Source organism: Argopecten irradians, chromosome 4 (genome assembly GCF_041381155.1).
Source record: "Argopecten irradians isolate NY chromosome 4, Ai_NY, whole genome shotgun sequence".
NCBI classification, from domain to species: domain Eukaryota; kingdom Metazoa; phylum Mollusca; class Bivalvia; order Pectinida; family Pectinidae; genus Argopecten; species Argopecten irradians.
Window position 1 is genome coordinate 1,530,391 of NC_091137.1, and position 21,114 is coordinate 1,551,504.

At 37.3% G+C, this 21,114-nt stretch overlaps 1 protein-coding gene across 1 annotated transcript in view; it reads right to left on the minus strand.

Annotated features, from left to right (window-relative positions):
• LOC138322030 (programmed cell death 6-interacting protein-like) overlaps nt 1–21,114 on the minus strand; it is a 162,201-nt gene that overhangs the window by 15,731 nt on the left and 125,356 nt on the right. Inside the window, 9 exon segments of the mRNA XM_069266085.1 lie at nt 2,625–2,714; nt 4,401–4,412; nt 5,108–5,282; nt 5,935–6,009; nt 6,012–6,071; nt 10,559–10,707; nt 11,029–11,188; nt 12,808–13,029; nt 20,927–21,104. Coding sequence (XP_069122186.1) covers nt 2,625–2,714; nt 4,401–4,412; nt 5,108–5,282; nt 5,935–6,009; nt 6,012–6,071; nt 10,559–10,707; nt 11,029–11,188; nt 12,808–13,029; nt 20,927–21,104 — 1,121 coding nt within the window.

The following is a 21,114-nucleotide window of genomic DNA, read 5'->3' on the forward strand; positions in this document are numbered from 1 at the left end:
ACAGCAGCATCAATTATGTCTGTTAACTATTTACTAGGATGTTTAATGAGGACAGCAGCATCAATTATGTCTGTTAACTATTTACTAGGATGTTTAATGAGGACAGCAGGCATCAATTATGTCTGTTAACTATTTACTAGGATGTTTAATGAGGACAGCAGCATCAATTATGTCTGTTAACTATTTACTAGGATGTTTAATGAGGACAGCAGGCATCAATTATGTCTGTTAACTATTTACTAGGATGTTTAATGAGGACAGCAGGCATCAAATATGTCTGTTAACTATTTACTAGGATGTTTAATGAGGACAGCAGGCATCAAATATGTCTGTTAACTATTTACTAGGATGTTTAATGAGGATAGCAGCATCAAATATGTCTGTTAACTATTTACTAGGATGTTTAATGAGGAAGCAGCATCAAATATGTCTGTTAACTATTTACTAGGATGTTTAATGAGGATAGCAGCATCAAATATGTCTGTTAACTATTTACTAGGATGTTTAATGAGAAGCACATCAATATGTCTGTTAACTATTTACTAGGATGTTTAATGAGGACAGCAGCATCAATTATGTCTGTTAACTATTTACTAGGATGTTTAATGAGGACAGCAGCATCAATTATGTCTGTTAACTATTTACTAGGATGTTTAATGAGGACAGCAGCATCAATTATGTCTGTTAACTATTTACTAGGATGTTTAATGAGGACAGCAGCAGCAATTATGTCTGTTAACTATTTACTAGGATGTTTAATGAGGACAGCAGCATCAAATATGTCTGTTAACTATTTACTAGGATGTTTAATGAGGATAGCAGGCATCAATTATGTCTGTTAACTATTTACTAGGATGTTTAATGATGACAGCAGCATCAATTATGTCTGTTAACTATTTACTAGGATGTTTAATGAGGACAGCAGGCATCAAATATGTCTGTTAACTATTTACTAGGATGTTTAATGAGGATAGCAGGCATCAAATATGTCTGTTAACTATTTACTAGGATGTTTAATGAGGACAGCAGCATCAATTATGTCTGTTAACTATTTACTAGGATGTTTAATGAGGATAGCAGGCATCAAATATGTCTGTTAACTATTTACTAGGATGTTTAATGAGGATAGCAGCATCAAATATGTCTGTTAACTATTTACTAGGATGTTTAATGAGGATAGCAGGCATCAAATATGTCTGTTAACTATTTACTAGGATGTTTAATGAGGACAGCAGGACATCAAATATGTCTGTTAACTATTTACTAGGATGTTTAATGAGGACAGCAGGCATCAAATATATGTCTGTTAACTATTTACTAGGATGTTTAATGAAGACAGCAGCATCAAATATGTCTGTTAACTATTTACTAGGATGTTAATGAGACAGCAGCATCAAATGTCTGTTACTATTACTAGGATGTTTAATGAAGACAGCCGCATCAATTATGTCTGTTAACTATTTACTAGGATGTTTAATGAAGACAGCAGGCATCAAATATGTCTGTTAACTATTTACTAGGATGTTTAATGAAGACAGCAGGCATCAAATATATCTGTTAACTATTTACTAGGATGTTTAATGAAGACAGCAGTATCAAATATGTCTGTTAACTATTTACTAGGATGTTTAATGAGGATAGCAGGCATCAAATATGTCTGTTAACTATTTACTAGGATGTTCATTATTTTTTTTATATTATTTGTTATCATATACAGTTGTTATTCAATTAATATAATGTAAACTTTGATTTCCAGAATTAATATTAGAATATGAATATTATTAAAGAAATATGAATTTTTATCCATTCACAAAATATCATATTACCTGAAAGCAAGCATCATTAGAAAAGAAATAATTTGTTGTAAAAGATGTGGACCTCTATGTAAAGATCACCTGTATGCACCGGTTTGACTGTATGTAATCTTAATGATTCATTCTTAATGATGTTTTCCAGCACAGGCTCCTTATGGATCTTTTTTGCTGAACTCACAATGTTATTTAGCTACATGTTATGATTATGGTCACTTCCTAGCTGATATTCTCTTTATAGTTATAGTATTTATTGTATTTGATTTTTTGCTCGTTCCAGTGATTGTTTTTGAAAGTATCCAATGTCTATGCTGTAACGACATGGTTTGGTAGAAGCAATCCTAACCGAGAATGAGTTCTTCCTGATCGATGTTTATATGCTGGGGGAATATTTTCAGCGAGTCTGTCCTGTAGTGCTAGATCTCTCTGATGTACGTGTCGAACCAAATCCTTATGCACTGAGTTTCTCCTTTGTCATATGTACTTTATTTATTACTTACACAGTTCAAACAACTATTATTTGTCACACAATTATGAATCAGTGTATTAGTTGGCATGCATAAAAACTACAAACTAAATGCATGTTAAGCAATTTACAAGTATACTGAACCATCTACTTTAAATAACTGGTATAGCTGCCACCAACTGATTACAAATGTACTTAAGAGTTTAAGGCATTGGAAATGGCTGTTAACAGCAATATTACAACATGACAATTAGACCCGTAAACTGTCTTGCAGATGTTAATGGCCTCCCTTTGCAAGGGGATTCCCTAGTGCTAGTGTTGAGAGTAGATATTTTTGATGACCATACCCGCGGGAGCTGTGGTTGGCGGCTGTGTCGGGGCTGAAGAGAACGAGGGTGGGGGAGGGCGTGGGGGTGGAACTCGACTCGTGGACGTTTCTGATGATTAAAACAAAACAGATAGAAATAGAGAGTTAAAAGATGATTAGCAAACCAAATAAAACAAAGCAAAACAATCAGCTTTACACCTTCTAATTGACCTTTATTTTCATCTTTGTTTCTTTTCATACTGAATTTCACTCAATTAAGCAGACACCAATGACTGATACTGAAATCAAACTTGTCAAGACTTCGGTATATTTGGTATGTATCTAGGGAGGAATATTTCAATGAATGTTACTAAAATCAAGCTTGTCAAGACTACTGTATATCTATATATCTGGTATGTATTAAAGGGAGGGATGTTTTCTGAATTTTAGATGGTGTAAAGTGATATCAGTATACCGTAAACAAACAATGAAATCTATCTAGATGTTTAACAAATGATTTTCATCAGAAAGTGCAGTTGCTTGTGGGTTTCCAAATACAATATTGTGAATAAATAAGAGGTCTAAGGGCCTTACCGGTCACCTGAGTTCTGATGTATAAACACTATATATATTTGCCATTGCACCCATCAGGTACTTAAAGTAACAAAATACAAACATTTGGTAAAACCAAACTTCTACATAAATGAAGTGATTGTATCAATATTTGACCTTAATCTATGAAGAGTATTTAATTGCATAATCTGTGAATTCAGAAGATTTTTTTTAAAATTTTAGTCATTTTGATCCCCTTTGGTTCTACCTGTCTGGTCCCTGAGGGTCACATAGGACCATTATTTGGATAATGTGTTAAAATACTATCTTAGACTCAATAAGTTTGACTCATTTGGAAATTGAACAAATAAAGCTCATAGTTTATGTTTTCCCAATATAGTAAATCAAACCCACTTCCCAGGGAAAAATCTGAGACCCCATATCCACGAAGTTCATAATTTTTGTAGCGAGCCTTATGATCTTTCAGTATATGAATAGTAATTGATTGGCCTTATATTATGCCTTAGAAGGTAAGAGCAAAATTTCTGAATTTGCTCTAGCAGTTTTGAAGAAGTCAAAAATGTAAATTGTTTATGGACATTCGACTGATGATAAAGGGGGGGGGGCATTACTCTGTAAATTAAGATGGAGTAAGAATGATTTACAAACTTGTTCAAGATTTTTCTAATATTAGTCTGCATGCAATGTTTCAATAATTTGGGTGAAAACATACACAAGTTATCGTGTTCATAAGGAAATGTTTATGGACGACAGACAACGGACGACGACGGACAAAAGACTATTGCAATAGGTCATCATGACCTATATTATGGTCAGGTGACCTCAAAATAAAGTTTAAAATTTATAAAACAAAATTATTGAAAAAAATATGTATATATAAAGTAAAGAACTAGCTGGACTGTTACAATTTGCTTCTAGAGATGAGTTGACAAGAATAAAGAATACTACAAAAGTAAATTTGTATCCAGTAACCATCAAATCTAATTTTCACAAACCTCACTGTTACCCTTCAAGTATACTTGGAATGTATTAAGTTCATATATACATGTATATTAAAGCATACTTTCTAGAAAACAAAAAAATCTGGACTTTAAACAAATTATAGTACAACAGTGAAGATTTTATACAGGGGAAATACTACAGTGTCTATGAAGAGTGTAACACGCTTGTTAGCATACATCATGGTTATCTCTGACAAAACGGTACACACCACACCGCAATCATCCAACATGCACAACATTACCTCCATAGGGCGCTAAAAAACGAGAGATAATTGTCAGACTGGCACATACAAGGATGAATCGACCCTAGAAATCTGTGGAACTAGTGATCGGTGTGTCTATCATTTGTTTTTCTTTACATGTTAAAAGTAAAAATTTGTGTCCCAACCCATCATCTCCAAGTTAAAATATAAACATATCACTACATTAATAGAAACTTTTAATAAAGGAGGGTTCAGTTTCAGTAAAAGCTGCTAGCAGCAACAAAAATACCAAATTTCAGAAAAGTATTATACATCCAAAAATTTTCAAAACACATCCAAATTAACGAGAAACAATGTTTGGCTAATTCCAGTAAATAACTTGGGCCATGGAGGGAAGCACAGAAATCCTTAGACGTGGTAAAAGTGGGAAAAAAATGTTCTTGATTGATCACCACTGAATCCTTAGCTCAATATGTTTTGGCTGGTTGTCAATAGCTTAGTCAATCACCCTCCCACTGAGTCAATGATTTTCTGAATGTTCTGGTACCTTTTGAGGATTTGTGAATAGAGAAAGTGAACAGTATCAGCTCAGCGTGAAAATTCTACAATGATTCATTGTAATAGAAAGAGTTTGTCCAATACAGATGGAGTATGGACACTAAGTGCATTTTCAGAGTTAATTCTACAATAATCCAATACACTTATGAATTTTTTTTATATTTTATGGAATTTGGAAAGCAAATTACCTCCGCTGGTTGGTTGTTGGTAACTAGGTGCGGCGGGGGCAGCAGCTGATGGTTGTTTAACTATAGATTTCTGTAAGTCAGACATCAATTCATCCTTCTCTGTCTTCCGTGCAAAACAAAAGTCGTGAATCTTGCTTTGTAGTTTCACCAGAAGTGGAGTAAGATCATTATAAAACTGTGGAAGTAAAAAACATTTTGACATTGATTATGTAAACATTACTAAATATATAGAATGATATAAATGTTTTGTATAGGCCAGATTTATTTTTTATCTTAATTTTTTTAGAAAATGCAACTCAAAAACTTGACAGGCTCACAGAATATATCTCTATCCAGACAAGAACAATTTTTTATTAAAGTTTGTCAAACTGAAACTTTATCACAAATCTAATTTCCACCCTTTCATTATCAAACAATTAAAATAAATCATTACTAGCCGGTGACAAATCTTCATGAAAAAAATGGTGATTTTTCTCGATTTTTGCTCTGTCGTTATAAGAAGCAGATAATATGTGATTTGAGATTATTTAGCTTAGAATAATGCCTATAACATACATCCCCCGACTAATGTTGTACTTGTGAGGTATGATTTACTGAATTTTGGCATTTTGATACTAAAATATGAATTGTATTCTAAAATTGAAAATATGGCTGGTAATTTTGGTATATATCATATTTCTAAACGCAACACCGCTTAAAAATCACATTTGGTATGCTGTGCCAATTAAAATCTCAAAAATATGTTCTTCACGATAATAGGTCGCCAGCCAGTAACTGTTTGAAATGTGATACCAAGATACATTGAACATTGGAATGGTATAAATTACCTTTGTGCCTTCCTCTAAGTTGCCTTTAAGTTGCATGTACATGTCAAAGCCTGAGGCGAGGTCTTTAAGGAGAGAGACTCTCGCTGGGCACCTCCCTGACTAGACGCCTTCTCATGGCAGAACTGGGTGTTGGCATTCTAAAACAGCAAAGAAACACATTAGGACACCCTAGTCATTTTAGTCAATGGCATCCGGAGGAAACACATTAGGACATCCTAGTCATTCTAGTCAATGGCATCAGGAGGAAACATATTAGCACATCCTAGTCATTCTAGTCAATGTCATCAGGAGGAAACACATTAGGACATCCTAGTCATTCTAGTCAATGTTATCAGGAGGAAACATATTAGGACATCCTAGTCATTCTAGCCAATGGCATCAGGAGGAAACACATTAGGACATCCTAGTCATTCTAGCCAATGGCATCAGGAGGAAATATATTAGGACATCCTAGTCATTCTAGTCAATGGCATCAGGAGGAAACACATTAGGACATCCTAGTCATTCTAGCCAATGGCATCAGGAGGAAACACATTAGGACATCCTAGTCTTTCTAGTCAATGTCATCAGGAGGAAACATATTAGAACATCCTAGTCATTCCAGCCAATGGCATCAGGAGGAAACACATTAGGACATCCTAGTCATTCTAGTCAATGGCATCAGGAGGAAACATATTAGGACATCCTAGTCATTCTAGTCAATGTCATCAGGAGGAAACATATTAGGACATCCTAGTCATTCTAGTCAATGTCATCAGGAGGAAACACATTAGGACATCCTAGTCATTCTAGTCAATGTCATCAGGAGGAAACATATTAGGACATCCTAGTCATTCTAGTCAATGTCATCAGGAGGAAACATATTAGGACATCCTAGTCATTCTAGTCAATGTCATCAGGAGGAAACACATTAGGACATCCTAGTCATTCTAGTCAATGTCATCAGGAGGAAACATATTAGGACATCCTAGTCATTCTAGTCAATGTCATCAGGAGGAAACATATATTAGCACATCCTAGTCATTCTAGTCAATGTATCAGGAGGAAACACATTAGGACATCCTAGTCATTCTAGTCAATGTTATCAGGAGGAAACATATTAGGACATCCTAGTCATTCTAGTCAATGTCATCAGGAGGAAACACATTAGGACATCCTAGTCATTCTAGTCAATGTTATCAGGAGGAAACATATTAGGACATCCTAGTCATTCTAGTCAATGTCATCAGGAGGAAACATATTAGGACATCCTAGTCATTCTAGTCAATGTCATCAGGAGGAAACATATTAGCACATCCTAGTCATTCTAGCCAATGGCATCAGGAGGAAACATATTAGGACATCCTAGTCATTCTAGTCAATGGCATCAGGAGGAAACATATTAGGACATCCTAGTCATTCTAGTCAATGGCATCAGGAGGAAACACATTAGGACATCCTAGTCATTCTAGTCAATGGCATCAGGAGGAAACATATTAGGACATCCTAGTCATTCTAGTCAATGGCATCAGGAGGAAACATATTAGGACATCCTAGTCATTCTAGTCAATGGCATCAGGAGGAAACATATTAGGACATCCTAGTCATTCTAGTCAATGTCATCAGGAGGAAACACATTAGGACATCCTAGTCATTCTAGTCAATGGCATCAGGAGGAAACATATTAGGACATCCTAGTCATTCTAGTCAATGGCATCAGGAGGAAACATATTAGGACATCCTAGTCATTCTAGTCAATGGCATCAGGAGGAAACATATTAGGACATCCTAGTCATTCTAGTCAATGTCATCAGGAGGAAACACATTAGGACATCCTAGTCATTCTAGTCAATGTATCAGGAGGAAACATATTAGGACATCCTAGTCATTCTAGTCAATGTCATCAGGAGGAAACACATTAGGACATCCTAGTCATTCTAGTCAATGGCATCAGGAGGAAACATATTAGGACATCCTAGTCATTCTAGTCAATGTCATCAGGAGGAAACATATTAGGACATCCTAGTCATTCTAGTCAATGTCATCAGGAGGAAACATATTAGGACATCCTAGTCATTCTAGTCAATGTCATCAGGAGGAAACATATTAGCACATCCTAGTCATTCTAGTCAATGGCATCAGGAGGAAACATATTAGGACATCCTAGTCATTCTAGTCAATGGCATCAGGAGGAAACATATTAGGACATCCTAGTCATTCTAGTCAATGGCATCAGGAGGAAACATATTAGGACATCCTAGTCATTCTAGTCAATGGCATCAGGAGGAAACATATTAGGACATCCTAGTCATTCTAGTCAATGGCATCAGGAGGAAACATATTAGGACATCCTAGTCATTCTAGTCAATGGCATCAGGAGGAAACATATTAGGACATCCTAGTCATTCTAGTCAATGGCATCAGGAGGAAACATATTAGCACATCCTAGTCATTCTAGCCAATGGCATCAGGAGGAAACATATTAGCACATCCTAGTCATTCTAGCCAATGGCATCAGGAGGAAACACATTAGGACATCCTAGTCATTCTAGCCAATGGCATCAGGAGGAAACATATTAGCACATCCTAGTCATTCTAGCCAATGGCATCAGGAGGAAACATATTAGCACATCCTAGTCATTCTAGCCAATGGCATCAGGAGGAAACATATTAGGACATCCTAGTCATTCTAGCCAATGGCATCAGGAGGAAACATATTAGGACATCCTAGTCATTCTAGTCAATGGCATCAGGAGGAAACATATTAGGACATCCTAGTCATTCTAGTCAATGGCATCAGGAGGAAACATATTAGGACATCCTAGTCATTCTAGTCAATGTTATCAGGAGGAAACATATTAGCACATCCTAGTCATTCTAGTCAATGTCATCAGGAGGAAACACATTAGGACATCCTAGTCATTCTAGTCAATGGCATCAGGAGGAAACATATTAGGACATCCTAGTCATTCTAGTCAATGGCATCAGGAGGAAACACATTAGGACATCCTAGTCATTCTAGTCAATGTCATCAGGAGGAAACACATTAGGACATCCTAGTCATTCTAGTCAATGGCATCAGGAGGAAACACATTAGGACATCCTAGTCATTCTAGTCAATGTCATCAGGAGGAAACACATTAGGACATCCTAGTCATTCTAGTCAATGGCATCAGGAGGAAATATATTAGGACATCCTAGTCATTCTAGTCAATGTTATCAGGAGGAAACATATTAGGACATCCTAGTCATTCTAGTCAATGGCATCAGGAGGAAACACATTAGGACATCCTAGTCATTCTAGTCAATGTCATCAGGAGGAAACATATTAGGACATCCTAGTAATTCTAGTCAATGTCATCAGGAGGAAACACATTAGGACATCCTAGTAATTCTAGTCAATGTTATCAGGAGGAAACATATTAGGACATCCTAGTCATTCTAGTCAATGTTATCAGGAGGAAACATATTAGGACATCCTAGTCATTCTAGCCAATGTTATCAGGAGGAAACATATTAGGACATCCTAGTCATTCTAGCCAATGGCATCAGGAGGAAACACATTAGGACATCCTAGTCATTCTAGTCAATGTTATCAGGAGGAAACATATTAGGACATCCTAGTCATTCTAGTCAATGGCATCAGGAGGAAACACATTAGGACATCCTAGTCATTCTAGTCAATGTCATCAGGAGGAAACATATTAGGACATCCTAGTCATTCTAGTCAATGGCATCAGGAGGAAACACATTAGGACATCCTAGTCATTCTAGTCAATGTCATCAGGAGGAAACATATTAGGACATCCTAGTCATTCTAGTCAATGTCATCAGGAGGAAACACATTAGGACATCCTAGTCATTCTAGTCAATGTCATCAGGAGGAAACATATTAGGACATCCTAGTCATTCTAGTCAATGTCATCAGGAGGAAACATATTAGAACATCCTAGTCATTCTAGCCAATGGCATCAGGAGGAAACACATTAGGACATCCTAGTCATTCTAGTCAATGGCATCAGGAGGAAACACATTAGGACATCCTAGTCATTCTAGTCAATGGCATCAGGAGGAAACACATTAGGACATCCTAGTCATTCTAGTCAATGTTATCAGGAGGAAACATATTAGGACATCCTAGTCATTCTAGTCAATGGCATCAGGAGGAAACACATTAGGACATCCTAGTCATTCTAGTCAATGGCATCAGGAGGAAACACATTAGGACATCCTAGTCATTCTAGTCAATGTTACCAGGAGGAAACATATTAGGACATCCCAGTCATTCAAGCAATAACTCCGTAAATTAATGTCGAATCAAACTGGTTTTCGAACTCCTCCGAGATCTTAACAATGTTGGTCTACATACAAAGTTTCATTAAGCTCAGTTTATATTTACTCAACTTATCTCGTTCACAAGGAAATGTTAATCGACGGCGCATAACCCACGACGCAGGACGGATGACAATGAACAAAAGACTATCGCAATAGGTCACCATGCCTATGGTCAGGTGACCTAAAAATTTACATTAATGTTTGGTCCGGCAAAATCTTGTTCGGTCCAGCTTACTCACAGTCCTTGCCGTCCAAATGTTCAGCTTTTTTTTTTTTAACTTTCACGATGTCTGTTATACAAGAAACCTACCTGTATTTTTCCCAGAAGTAACTCTTGATTTTGTACACTAGTGGTCACTTGCTGTCGCAGCGGGCCGAAAGTCCTGTCAAGTTCGGCCACTGATATGGATTCCTCGTTAATAAGACCTTCCGCTGCCATGGCTGACAAGAATTTCCCCGCTACAAAGAGCATCATGGACTAAAATCATGTAATTACCTTCTGGGCATCATATCAGGTCAAAACCGTATTAAAATGTACTATTAATAAGTTGTAGATTAACAAACTTTTGATTTGATTAATACATGCAAAAGTGAACATTTCAGACAACGGTTACAAAAAGAACTTTAAGTGTGTGAGTGTCTAAATGATTTAATTCAAGAATTAAGCTGATTTTGTATAAAAGAAGCCAGTCTTAGAAAAATGTGAATGGGTTTCGAAATCTTGTCTTAACAAAGAGTGCCAAACTGGGTATCACACAAAAGCTGATAAGTCAGACTTACTCATATCAAACGTAGCATCCTTTATTTCTGATTCCATGACATCACGTTCTGCCTTCATTGTCTCTACTTCCTCCATCATCTGTCGAAGGCTTTGGATAGCCTGGCTACTCTGCTGACCACTTCCTCCTCCGGATGAAGGAATTGACCTTTCAAGGTCAGCCTTTAAAATGAAAAAGATCATCAAAAATGTATCTATAAATTATTTATCTTTCGTCTGAAGCTTAGTTTATACCACTTTGTACAGCTTAACGCATATGAAGGTAGAAGAGTGGTTACCAGGCTATATGTCTGGATATTTTCACCACTCAGCTACTCTAGCCAATTGGTGGAAGTTGAGTGGTTACTAGGCTATATGTCTGGATATTTTCACCACTCAGCCACTCTAGCCCAGAGGTGGAAGTCGAGTGGTTACCAGGCTATATGTCTGGATATTTTCACCACTCAGCCACTCTAGCCAATAGGTGGAAGTCGAGTGGTTACCAGGCTATATGTCTGGATATTTTCACCTCTCGCAACTCTAGCCCAGAGGTGGAAGTTGAGTGGTCACCAGGCTATATGTCTGGATATTTCCACCACTCAGCCACTCTAGCCCAGAGGTGGAAGTTGAGTGGTCACCAGGCTATATGTCTGGATATTTTCACCACTCAGCCACTCTAGCCCAGAGGTGGAAGTCGAGTGGTTACCAGGCTATATGTCTGGATATTTTCACCACTCAGCCACTCTAGCCCAGAGGTGGAAGTCGAGTGGTTACCAGGCTATATGTCTGGATATTTTCACCACTCAGCAAATCTAGCCCAGAGGTGGAAGTCAAGTGGTTACCAGGCTATATGTCTGGATATTTTCACCACTCAGCTACTCTAGCAAATTGGTGGAAGTTGAGTGGTTACTAGGCTATATGTCTGGATATTTTCACCACTCAGCCACTCTAGCCCAGAGGTGGAAGTCGAGTGGTTACCAGGCTATATGTCTGGATATTTTCACCACTCAGCCACTCTAGCCAATAGGTGGAAGTCGAGTGGTTACCAGGCTATATGTCTGGATATTTTCACCTCTCAGCAACTCTAGCCCAGAGGTGGAAGTTTAGTGGTCACCAGGCTATATGTCTGGATATTTCCACCACTCAGCCACTCTAGCCCAGAGGTGGAAGTTGAGTGGTCACCAGGCTATATGTCTGGATATTTTCACCACTCAGCAACTCTAGCCCAGAGGTGGAAGTCGAGTGGTTACCAGGCTATATGTCTGGATATTTTCACCACTCAGCCACTCTAGCCCAGAGGTGGAAGTCGAGTGGTTACCAGGCTATATGTCTGGATATTTTCACCACTCAGCCACTCTAGCCCAGAGGTGAAAGTCGAGTGGTTACCAGGCTGTATATCTGGATATTTTCACCACTCAACTACTCTAGCCAAGAGGTGGAAGTCGTGTGGTTACCAAAGCTTTATGTCTGGATATTTTCACCACTCAGTCACTCAAGCCCAGTGGTGGAAGTTGAGTTGTTTTCATGCTATATGTCTGAATATTTTCACCACTCAGCCACTCTAGCCTAGAGGTGGAAGTCGAGTGGTTACCAGGCTGTATATGTCTGGATATTTTCACCACTCAGCCACTTTAGCCCCTTTACAATTTTACCAATGATTTAGGGAGCATTCTTATTGGTAGTGTAGAGTTTCATGAAATTTTGAGCTGTGATTAAGAGAAAGTTGTGATGTTCTGTTCAGATTGTGTAAAGTTTTACCACTAATCTATAAAGCATATTGATGAAAGAGTGTGTTGATTTACCTGAGGCTTAGAGAGTAGAGCGATGGCCTCCTTGTGTGTGGAGTATTTCTCCTGAACAATGCGATCAGCACCTATGGCAGCATCCAAGATACTCTTATACTTTGTACATTCCTCCTTAAGGGTGTTGGTTAGTTTGTCAGATGGTGTCCGAGACCATTTCTCCTTAAACTGTTCACGTAATTTCTTGTCAGATGCTTCTTCTTCTTCCAACTCCCGAGTTGCCTATCAACAGGTTAATAAAATGGTCAGTCATTGTTCTTTATGGACAGGGTTATTATAGCAAACAGAATAAACTTACTATCATCATAGCTGTTATCTTATCTATGCTTTATGTACAATATTATATATGCTTTGTGTACAAACTTATCTAAGCTTTATGTACAATCTTATCTATGCTTTGTGTACAAACTTATCTATGCTATATGTACAAACTTATCTATGCTTTGTGTACAAACTTATCTAAGCTTTATGTACAATCTTATCTATGCTTTGTGTACAATCTTATCTATGCTTTGTGTACAAACTTATCTATGCTTTGTGTACAAACTTATCTAAGCTTTGTGTACAAACTTATCTAAGCTTTATGTACAATCTTATCTATGCTTTGTGTACAAATTTATCTATGCTTTGTGTACAATCTTATCTATGCTTTGTGTACAAATTTATCTATGCTTTGTGTACAAACTTATCTATGCTTTGTGTACAAACTTATCTATGCTTTGTGTACAAACTTATCTAAGCTTTGTGTACAAACTTATCTATGCTTTGTGTACAAATTTATCTCTATGGTGTACAAACTTATCTAAGCTTTATGTACAATCTTATCTATGCTTTGTGTACAAATTTATCTATGCTTTGTGTACAAACTTATCTATGCTTTGTGTACAAACTTATCTAAGCTTTGTGTACAAACTTATCTAAGCTTTATGTACAATCTTACCTATGCTTTGTGTACAAACTTATCTATGCTTTGTGTACAAACTTATCTATGCTTTATGTACAAACTTATCTATGCTTTGTGTACAAACTTATCTAAGCTTTGTGTACAAACTTATCTAAGCTTTGTGTACAAACTTATCTAAGCTTTGTGTACAAACTTATCTAAGCTTTATGTACAATCTTATCTATGCTTTGTGTACAAATTTATCTATGCTTTGTGTACAAACTTATCTATGCTTTGTGTACAAACTTATCTAAGCTTTGTGTACAAACTTATCTAAGCTTTATGTACAATCTTATCTATGCTTTATGTACAAACTTATCTAAGCTTTGTGTACAAACTTATCTATGCTTTGTGTACAAACTTATCTATGCTTTGTGTACAAACTTATCTTAGCTTTATGTACAAACTTATCTATGCTTTATGTACAATATTATATATGCTTTGTGTACAAACTTATCTATGCAAATGTGTACAAACTTATCTATGCTTTATGTACAATCTTATCTATGCTTTATGTACAATCTTATCTATGCTTTGTGTACAAACTTATCTATGCTTTATGTACAAACTTATCTAAGCTTTATGTACAATCTTATCTATGCTTTGTGTACAATCTTATCTATGCAAATGTGTACAAACTTATCTATGCAAATGTGTACAAACTTATCTAAGCTTTATGTACAATCTTATCTATGCAAATGTGTACAAACTTATCTATGCAAATGTGTACAAACTTATCTATGCTTTATGTACAATCTTATCTATGCTTTATGTACAAACTTATCTATGCTTTGTGTACAATCTTATCTATGCTTTATGTACAATCTTATCTATGCTTTGTGTACAAACTTATCTATGCTTTATGTACAATATTATCTATGCTTTGTGTACAAACTTATCTATGCTTTATGTACAAACTTATCTATGCTTTATGTACAATCTTATCTATGCTTTATGTACAATCTTATCTATGCTTTATGTACAATATTATCTATGCTTTATGTACAAACTTATCTATGCTTTATGTACAAACTTATCTATGCTTTATGTACAATCTTATCTATGCTTTATGTACAAACTTATCTATGCTTTGTGTACAAACTTATCTATGCTTTATGTACAATCTTATCTATGCTTTATGTACAATCTTATCTATGCTTTATGTACAATCTTATCTATGCTTTATGTACAATATTATATATGCTTTATGTACAATATTATCTAAGCTTTATGTACAATATAATCTATGCTTTATGTACAATATTATATATGCTTTATGTACAATCTAATCTATGCTTTATGTACAATATTATATATGCTTTATTTACAATATTATATATGCTTTATGTACAATATTATCTATGCTTTATGTACAATATTATATATGCTTTATAAACAATATTATATACGCTTTATGTACAATATTATCTATGCTTTTTGTACAAACTTATCTATGCTTTGTGTACAAACTTATCTAAGCTTTATGTACAATCTTATCTATGCTTTGTGTACAAACTTATCTATGCAAATGTGTACAAACTTATCTATGCTTTATGTACAATCTTATCTATGCTTTGTGTACAAACTTATCTATGCTTTATGTACAATCTTATCTATGCTTTGTGTACAAACTTATCTATGCTTTATGTACAATATTATCTATGCTTTATGTACAATATTATATATGCTTTATGTACAATATTATCTAAGCTTTATGTACAATATAATCTATGCTTTATGTACAATATTATATATGCTTTATGTACAATCTAATCTATGCTTTATGTACAATATTATATATGCTTTATTTACAATATTATATATGCTTTATGTACAATATTATCTATGCTTTATGTACAATATTATATATGCTTTATAAACAATATTATATATGCTTTATGTACAATATTATCTATGCTTTATTTCTAAACTGACCTCTACCAAGAGAGTTCTACAGACAGAATTCTACCGTCAGACCCCTATCGAGAGCTCTACATTAGAGCCCTACCAACAGAGCTTTACTGAAAGAGCTCTGCCATCAAGACTCTACTGACAAAGCTCTACCAACAAAACTTTTCTTTACAGAGTTCTACTGACAAAACTTTACTAACAGAGTTCTTCTGACAAACCTCCACCAAGAGAGCTCTACTGATAGAGTTCTACTGATAGAGTTCTACTGACAGAGCTCTACTGACAGAGCTCTACTGACAGAGCTCTACTGATAGAGTTCTTCTGACAAATCTTTACCAACAGAACTCTACTGACAGAGCTCTACTGACAGAACTCTACTGAGAGCTCTACAGAGAAAGCTCTACAAACAGAGCCCTACTGAGAGCTCTACAGACAGAGCCCTACTGACAGAGCCCTACTGAAAGAGCTCTGCCATAAAAACTCTACTGACAGAGCTCTACCAACAAAACTCTCCTTATAGAGTTCTACTGACAAAACTTTACTAACAGAGTACTTCTGACAAATCTTTACCAACAGAACTCTACTGACAGAGCTCTACTGACAGCTTTACTGAAAGAGCTCTGCCATCAAAACTCTACTGACAGAGCTCTTCATACAAAGCTCTACTGACAAAGCCTCTGCTGATAGAGTTCTACTGACAGAGCTCTACTAACAGAGTTCTACTGACATAGCTCTACTGACAGAGCTCTACTGACAGAGTTCTACTGACAGAGCTCTACTGACAGAGTTCTACTGACAGAGTTCTACTGACAGAGCTCTACATACAGAGTTCTACTGACAGAGTTCTACTAACAGAGTTCTACTGACAGAGCTCTACTAACAGAGTTCTACTGACAGAGTTTTACTGACAGAGCTCTACTAACAGAGTTCTACTGAAAGAGCACTACTAACAGAGTTCTACTGAAAGAGCTCTACTAACAGAGCTCTAGTGACAGAGCCTCTGCTGATAGAGTTCTACTAACAGAGCTCTACTAACAGAGATCTACTGACAGAGCTCTACTAACAGAGTTCTACTGAAAGAGCTCTACTAACAGAGTTCTACTGACAGAGCTCTTCATACAGAGCTCTAGTGACAGAGCCTCTTCTGATAGAGTTCTACTGACAGAGCTCTACTAACAGAGTTCTACTGACAGAGCTCTACTAACAGAGTTCTACTGACAGAGCTCTACTAACAGAGTTCTATTGACAGAGCTCTACTTACAGAGTTCTACTGACAGAGCTCTACTAACAGAGTTCTACTGACAGAGTTCTACTGACAGAATTCCAACTGACAGAGCTCTTCATACAGAGCTCTAGTGACAGAGCTCTACTAACAGAGTTCTACTAACAGAGTTCTACTGACAGAGTTTTACTGACAGAGCTCTACTAACAGAGTTCTACTGAAAGAGCTCTACTAACAGAGTTCTACTGAAAGAGCTCTACTAACAGAGATCTACTGACAGAGCTCTACTAACAGAGTTCTACTGAAAGAGCTCTACTAACAGAGTTCTACTGACAGAGCTCTTCATACAGAGCTCTAGTGACAGAGCCTCTGCTGAGAGAGTTCTACTGACAGAGCTCTACTAACAGAGTTCTACTGACATAGCTCTACTGACAGAGCTCTACTGACAGAGCTCTACTAACAGAGTTCTACTGACAGAGCTCTACTAACAGAGTTCTACTGACAGAGTTTTACTGACAGAGCTCTACTAACAGAGTTCTACTGAAAGAGCTCTACTAACAGAACTCTACTGACAGAGCTCTACTAACAGAACTCTACTGACAGAGCTCTACTAACAGAGTTCTACAGACTGAGCTCTACTAACATAGTTCTACTGAAAGAGCTCTACTAACAGAGTTCTACTGACAGAGCTCTTCATACAGAGCTCTAGTGACAAAGCCTCTGCTGATAGAGTTCTACTGACAGAGCTCTACAGAGAAAGCTCTACAAACAGAGCTCTACTGAGAGCTTTACAGACAGATCCCTACTGAAAGAGCTCTGCCATAAAAACTCTACTGACAGAGCTCTACATACAGAGCTCTACCAACAAAACTCTCCTTATAGAGTTCTACTGACAAAACTTTACTAACAGAGTACTTCTGACAAATCTTTACCAACAGAACTCTACTGACAAGAGCTCTACTGACAGCTTTACTGAAAGAGCTCTGCCATCAAAACTCTACTGACAGAGCTCTTCATACAGAGCTCTTCATACAGAGCTCTACTGACAAAGCCTCTGCTGATAGAGTTCTACTGACAGAGCTCTACTGACAGAGCTCTGCTGAGAGAGTTCTACTGACAGAGCTCTACTAACAGAGTTCTACTGACAGAGCTCTACTAACGGAGTTCTACTGACAGAGCTCTACTAACAGAGTTCTACTGACAGAGCTCTACTAACAGAGTTCTACTGACAGAGCTCTACTAACAGAGTTCTACTGACAGAGCTCTACTAACAGAGTTCTACTGACAGAGCTCTACTAACAGAGTTCTACAGACTGAGCTCTACCAACATAGTTCTACTGAAAGAGCTCTACTAACAGAGTTCTACTGACAGAGCTCTTCATACAGAGCTCTAGTGACAGAGCCTCTGCTGATAGAGTTCTACTGACAGAGCTCAACTAACAGAGCTCTACTGACAGAGCTCTACTGACAGAGCCTCTGCTGATAGAGTTCTACTGACAGAGTTCTACTGACAGAACTCTATTGACAGAGTTCTACTGACAGAGCTCTACTAACAGAGTTCTACTGACAGAGTTCTACTAACAGAGTTCTACTGTCAGAGATCTACTGACAGAGTTCTACTGACAGAGTTCTACTGACAGAGCTCTACTAACAGAGTTCTACTGACAGAGCTCTACTGACAGAGTTCTACTAACAGAGTTCTACTGACAGAGCTCTTCATACAGAGTTCTACTGACAGAGCTCTACTGACAGAGTTCTACTAACAGAGTTCTACTGACAGAGCTCTACATACAGAGTTCTACTGAAAGAGCTCTACTAACAGAGCTCTACTAATAGAGTTCTACTGACAGAGCTCTACTAACAGAGCTCTACTGACAGAGCTCTATTAACAGAGTTCTACTGACAGAGCTCTATTAACAGAGTTCTACTGACAGAGCTCTTCATACAGAGTTCTACTGACAGAGCTCTAGTAACAGAGTTCTACTGACAGAGTTCTACTGACAGAGCTCTACTAACAGAGTTCTACTGACAGAGCTCTACTAACAGAGTTCTACTGAAAGAGCTCTACTAACAGAGTTCAACTGACAGAGCTCTACATACAGAGTTCTACTGACAGCTCTACTGAAAGAGCTCTACTAACAGAGTTCTACTGACAGAGCTCTACTAACAGAGTTCTTCTGACAGAGCTCTACTAACAGAGCTCTACTGACAGAGCTCTACTAACAGAGTTCTACTGATAGAACTCTACTGACAGAACTCTACTGATAGAGTTATACTGACAGAGCTCTACTGACAGCTCTACTGACAGAGTTCTACTGACAGCTTTACTGAAAGAGTTCTACTGACAAAGCTCTACTGATAGAGTTCTACTGACAGAGCCCTACCGACAGAGCTCTTCTGACAGAGCTCTACAGACAAAACTCTACAAACAGAGCTCTATTGAGAGCTCTACAGAGAGTCCTACCAACAGCTCTACGAACCGAGCTCTATTGAGAGCTCTACAGAGAGCCCTACCAACAAAGTTCTACAAACAGAGCCTTACATACAGAGTTCTACCAAGGGCTGTACTGACAGAGTCCTACCAAAAGAGCTCTACAGACAAAGCCCTATCGAAAGAGCTCTACTGAAAGGGCCCTATACCGAGAGCTCTACCAACAGAGTTCTACTGACAGAACTCTACCAACAGAGCCCTACCAACAAAAGCTCTCCTAAAGAAGCATACTTTATCAGCTTAGTGACAGTGACCACCTATAACTCTATTACAAGTTACACCAACCCTTTACACTTATAACATAGTTTCAGTGTGATAGTAAAGGTAGGTTTCGCCCAACCTAATACATATTTGTTTGTAAAACCTATCAAACAGGAGAAAAGACAAAAAACATATAAACAAGAGTTTGCTCACCTGGTTTTATTTTTAGTAATTATGACAAAGACCCTACCCCTCAAGCCCCGGGCCCATGCTTAGATTCAGAGAAGAAGATGTCATTTAAATGAGTATAGCCAATTTGACCCCTTTTAAACTCGCCTCTCAAGCCCCGTGGGGTCAGCCCCATCATTTGCACAATTTTGAATCCCAACTATATAAGGATGCTAGTGTTATCCCATGCTTAGTTTCAGAGAAATCGTTTATATAAAAATAACCAAATTGACCACTATTGACCCCGCCCCTTCGGACCAGATCAGCTAAGAAAACCTCAATTTAATTTCTTTATAAGTATGAATTGAACAAACGTGTCTTGAAAACAAAAATAGAAGTAAATCCTTGTTTTATATATGATGACTGACTGACGGCAAATGAAGCTGCGAAGGATTGGGTTGTCAAAGTTTTGCGCATGCACATTGTTGCGTACTAAATGTCAACAAAATGCCTGAAGGAAAGCATTTAAGAAAAAAGATTATATCTTAATCGGCAGCAAGGAGGAAATTATAATTGAATTGGCAGCACCCTAGGAAATATCTAGGGAATGAAAGTCAGAGATGGCATACTGCAAAAGAAGAAACAGAAGTTGTTTCTGATACGGAGCTTGCCCTGATTCTTTTGGACTCGTCCACATGGCGCTGCGAGTTCAATTTCAACACATGCCAGCGGACCTGGCAAACTAAAAACATATATGTTTGATGTACTATGCTAGCGAGCGTCAGTAACATTTAGTGTTGTAGACTATATGATATGTATAAACAATTCATCGCATTTCGAGCTGTTGGTTTTTTCACTTAACTTACCTTGCCAGGAATGTCATTGCTATCTGACATTTTTTTGCTCGCTTCCGTTTGTTGATGCGGCCTTGTTTTGGAAGAAAATATGTCATTGTTTTATGTTAAGCTTGACTTCGCTCTATTTTTAGAGGAGTATTTTCCTGGTCAAGCTAGGCAACTGACCAACTATATTATTCGGTGTATGCATTGAAAATGGTCTAAAGATAATACCTTGTACAGGATGAATTTCAATTCCATAGTCATCATATTTCATTGGGTGAAACCTACCTTTAAGCATTAAGTTATTGAAACACTGGTGATAAGAAGTACTTATTGTACCATACCTCATCTAGGATTTCCCTATTACGTTGTAGGAGTTCTGGAAGGTCCCTCATCAGCTTGTCTATGTACTGCATTCCTCCCTCCTGTTTGATCTGGGCAGCCTTGTCGAGGACAGACTGAGGAACCTTATTACCAGATAAGTCTTCTATGGCCGCCGGCAGGTTAAGGGAGGCTAGGACACTGAGAGCAG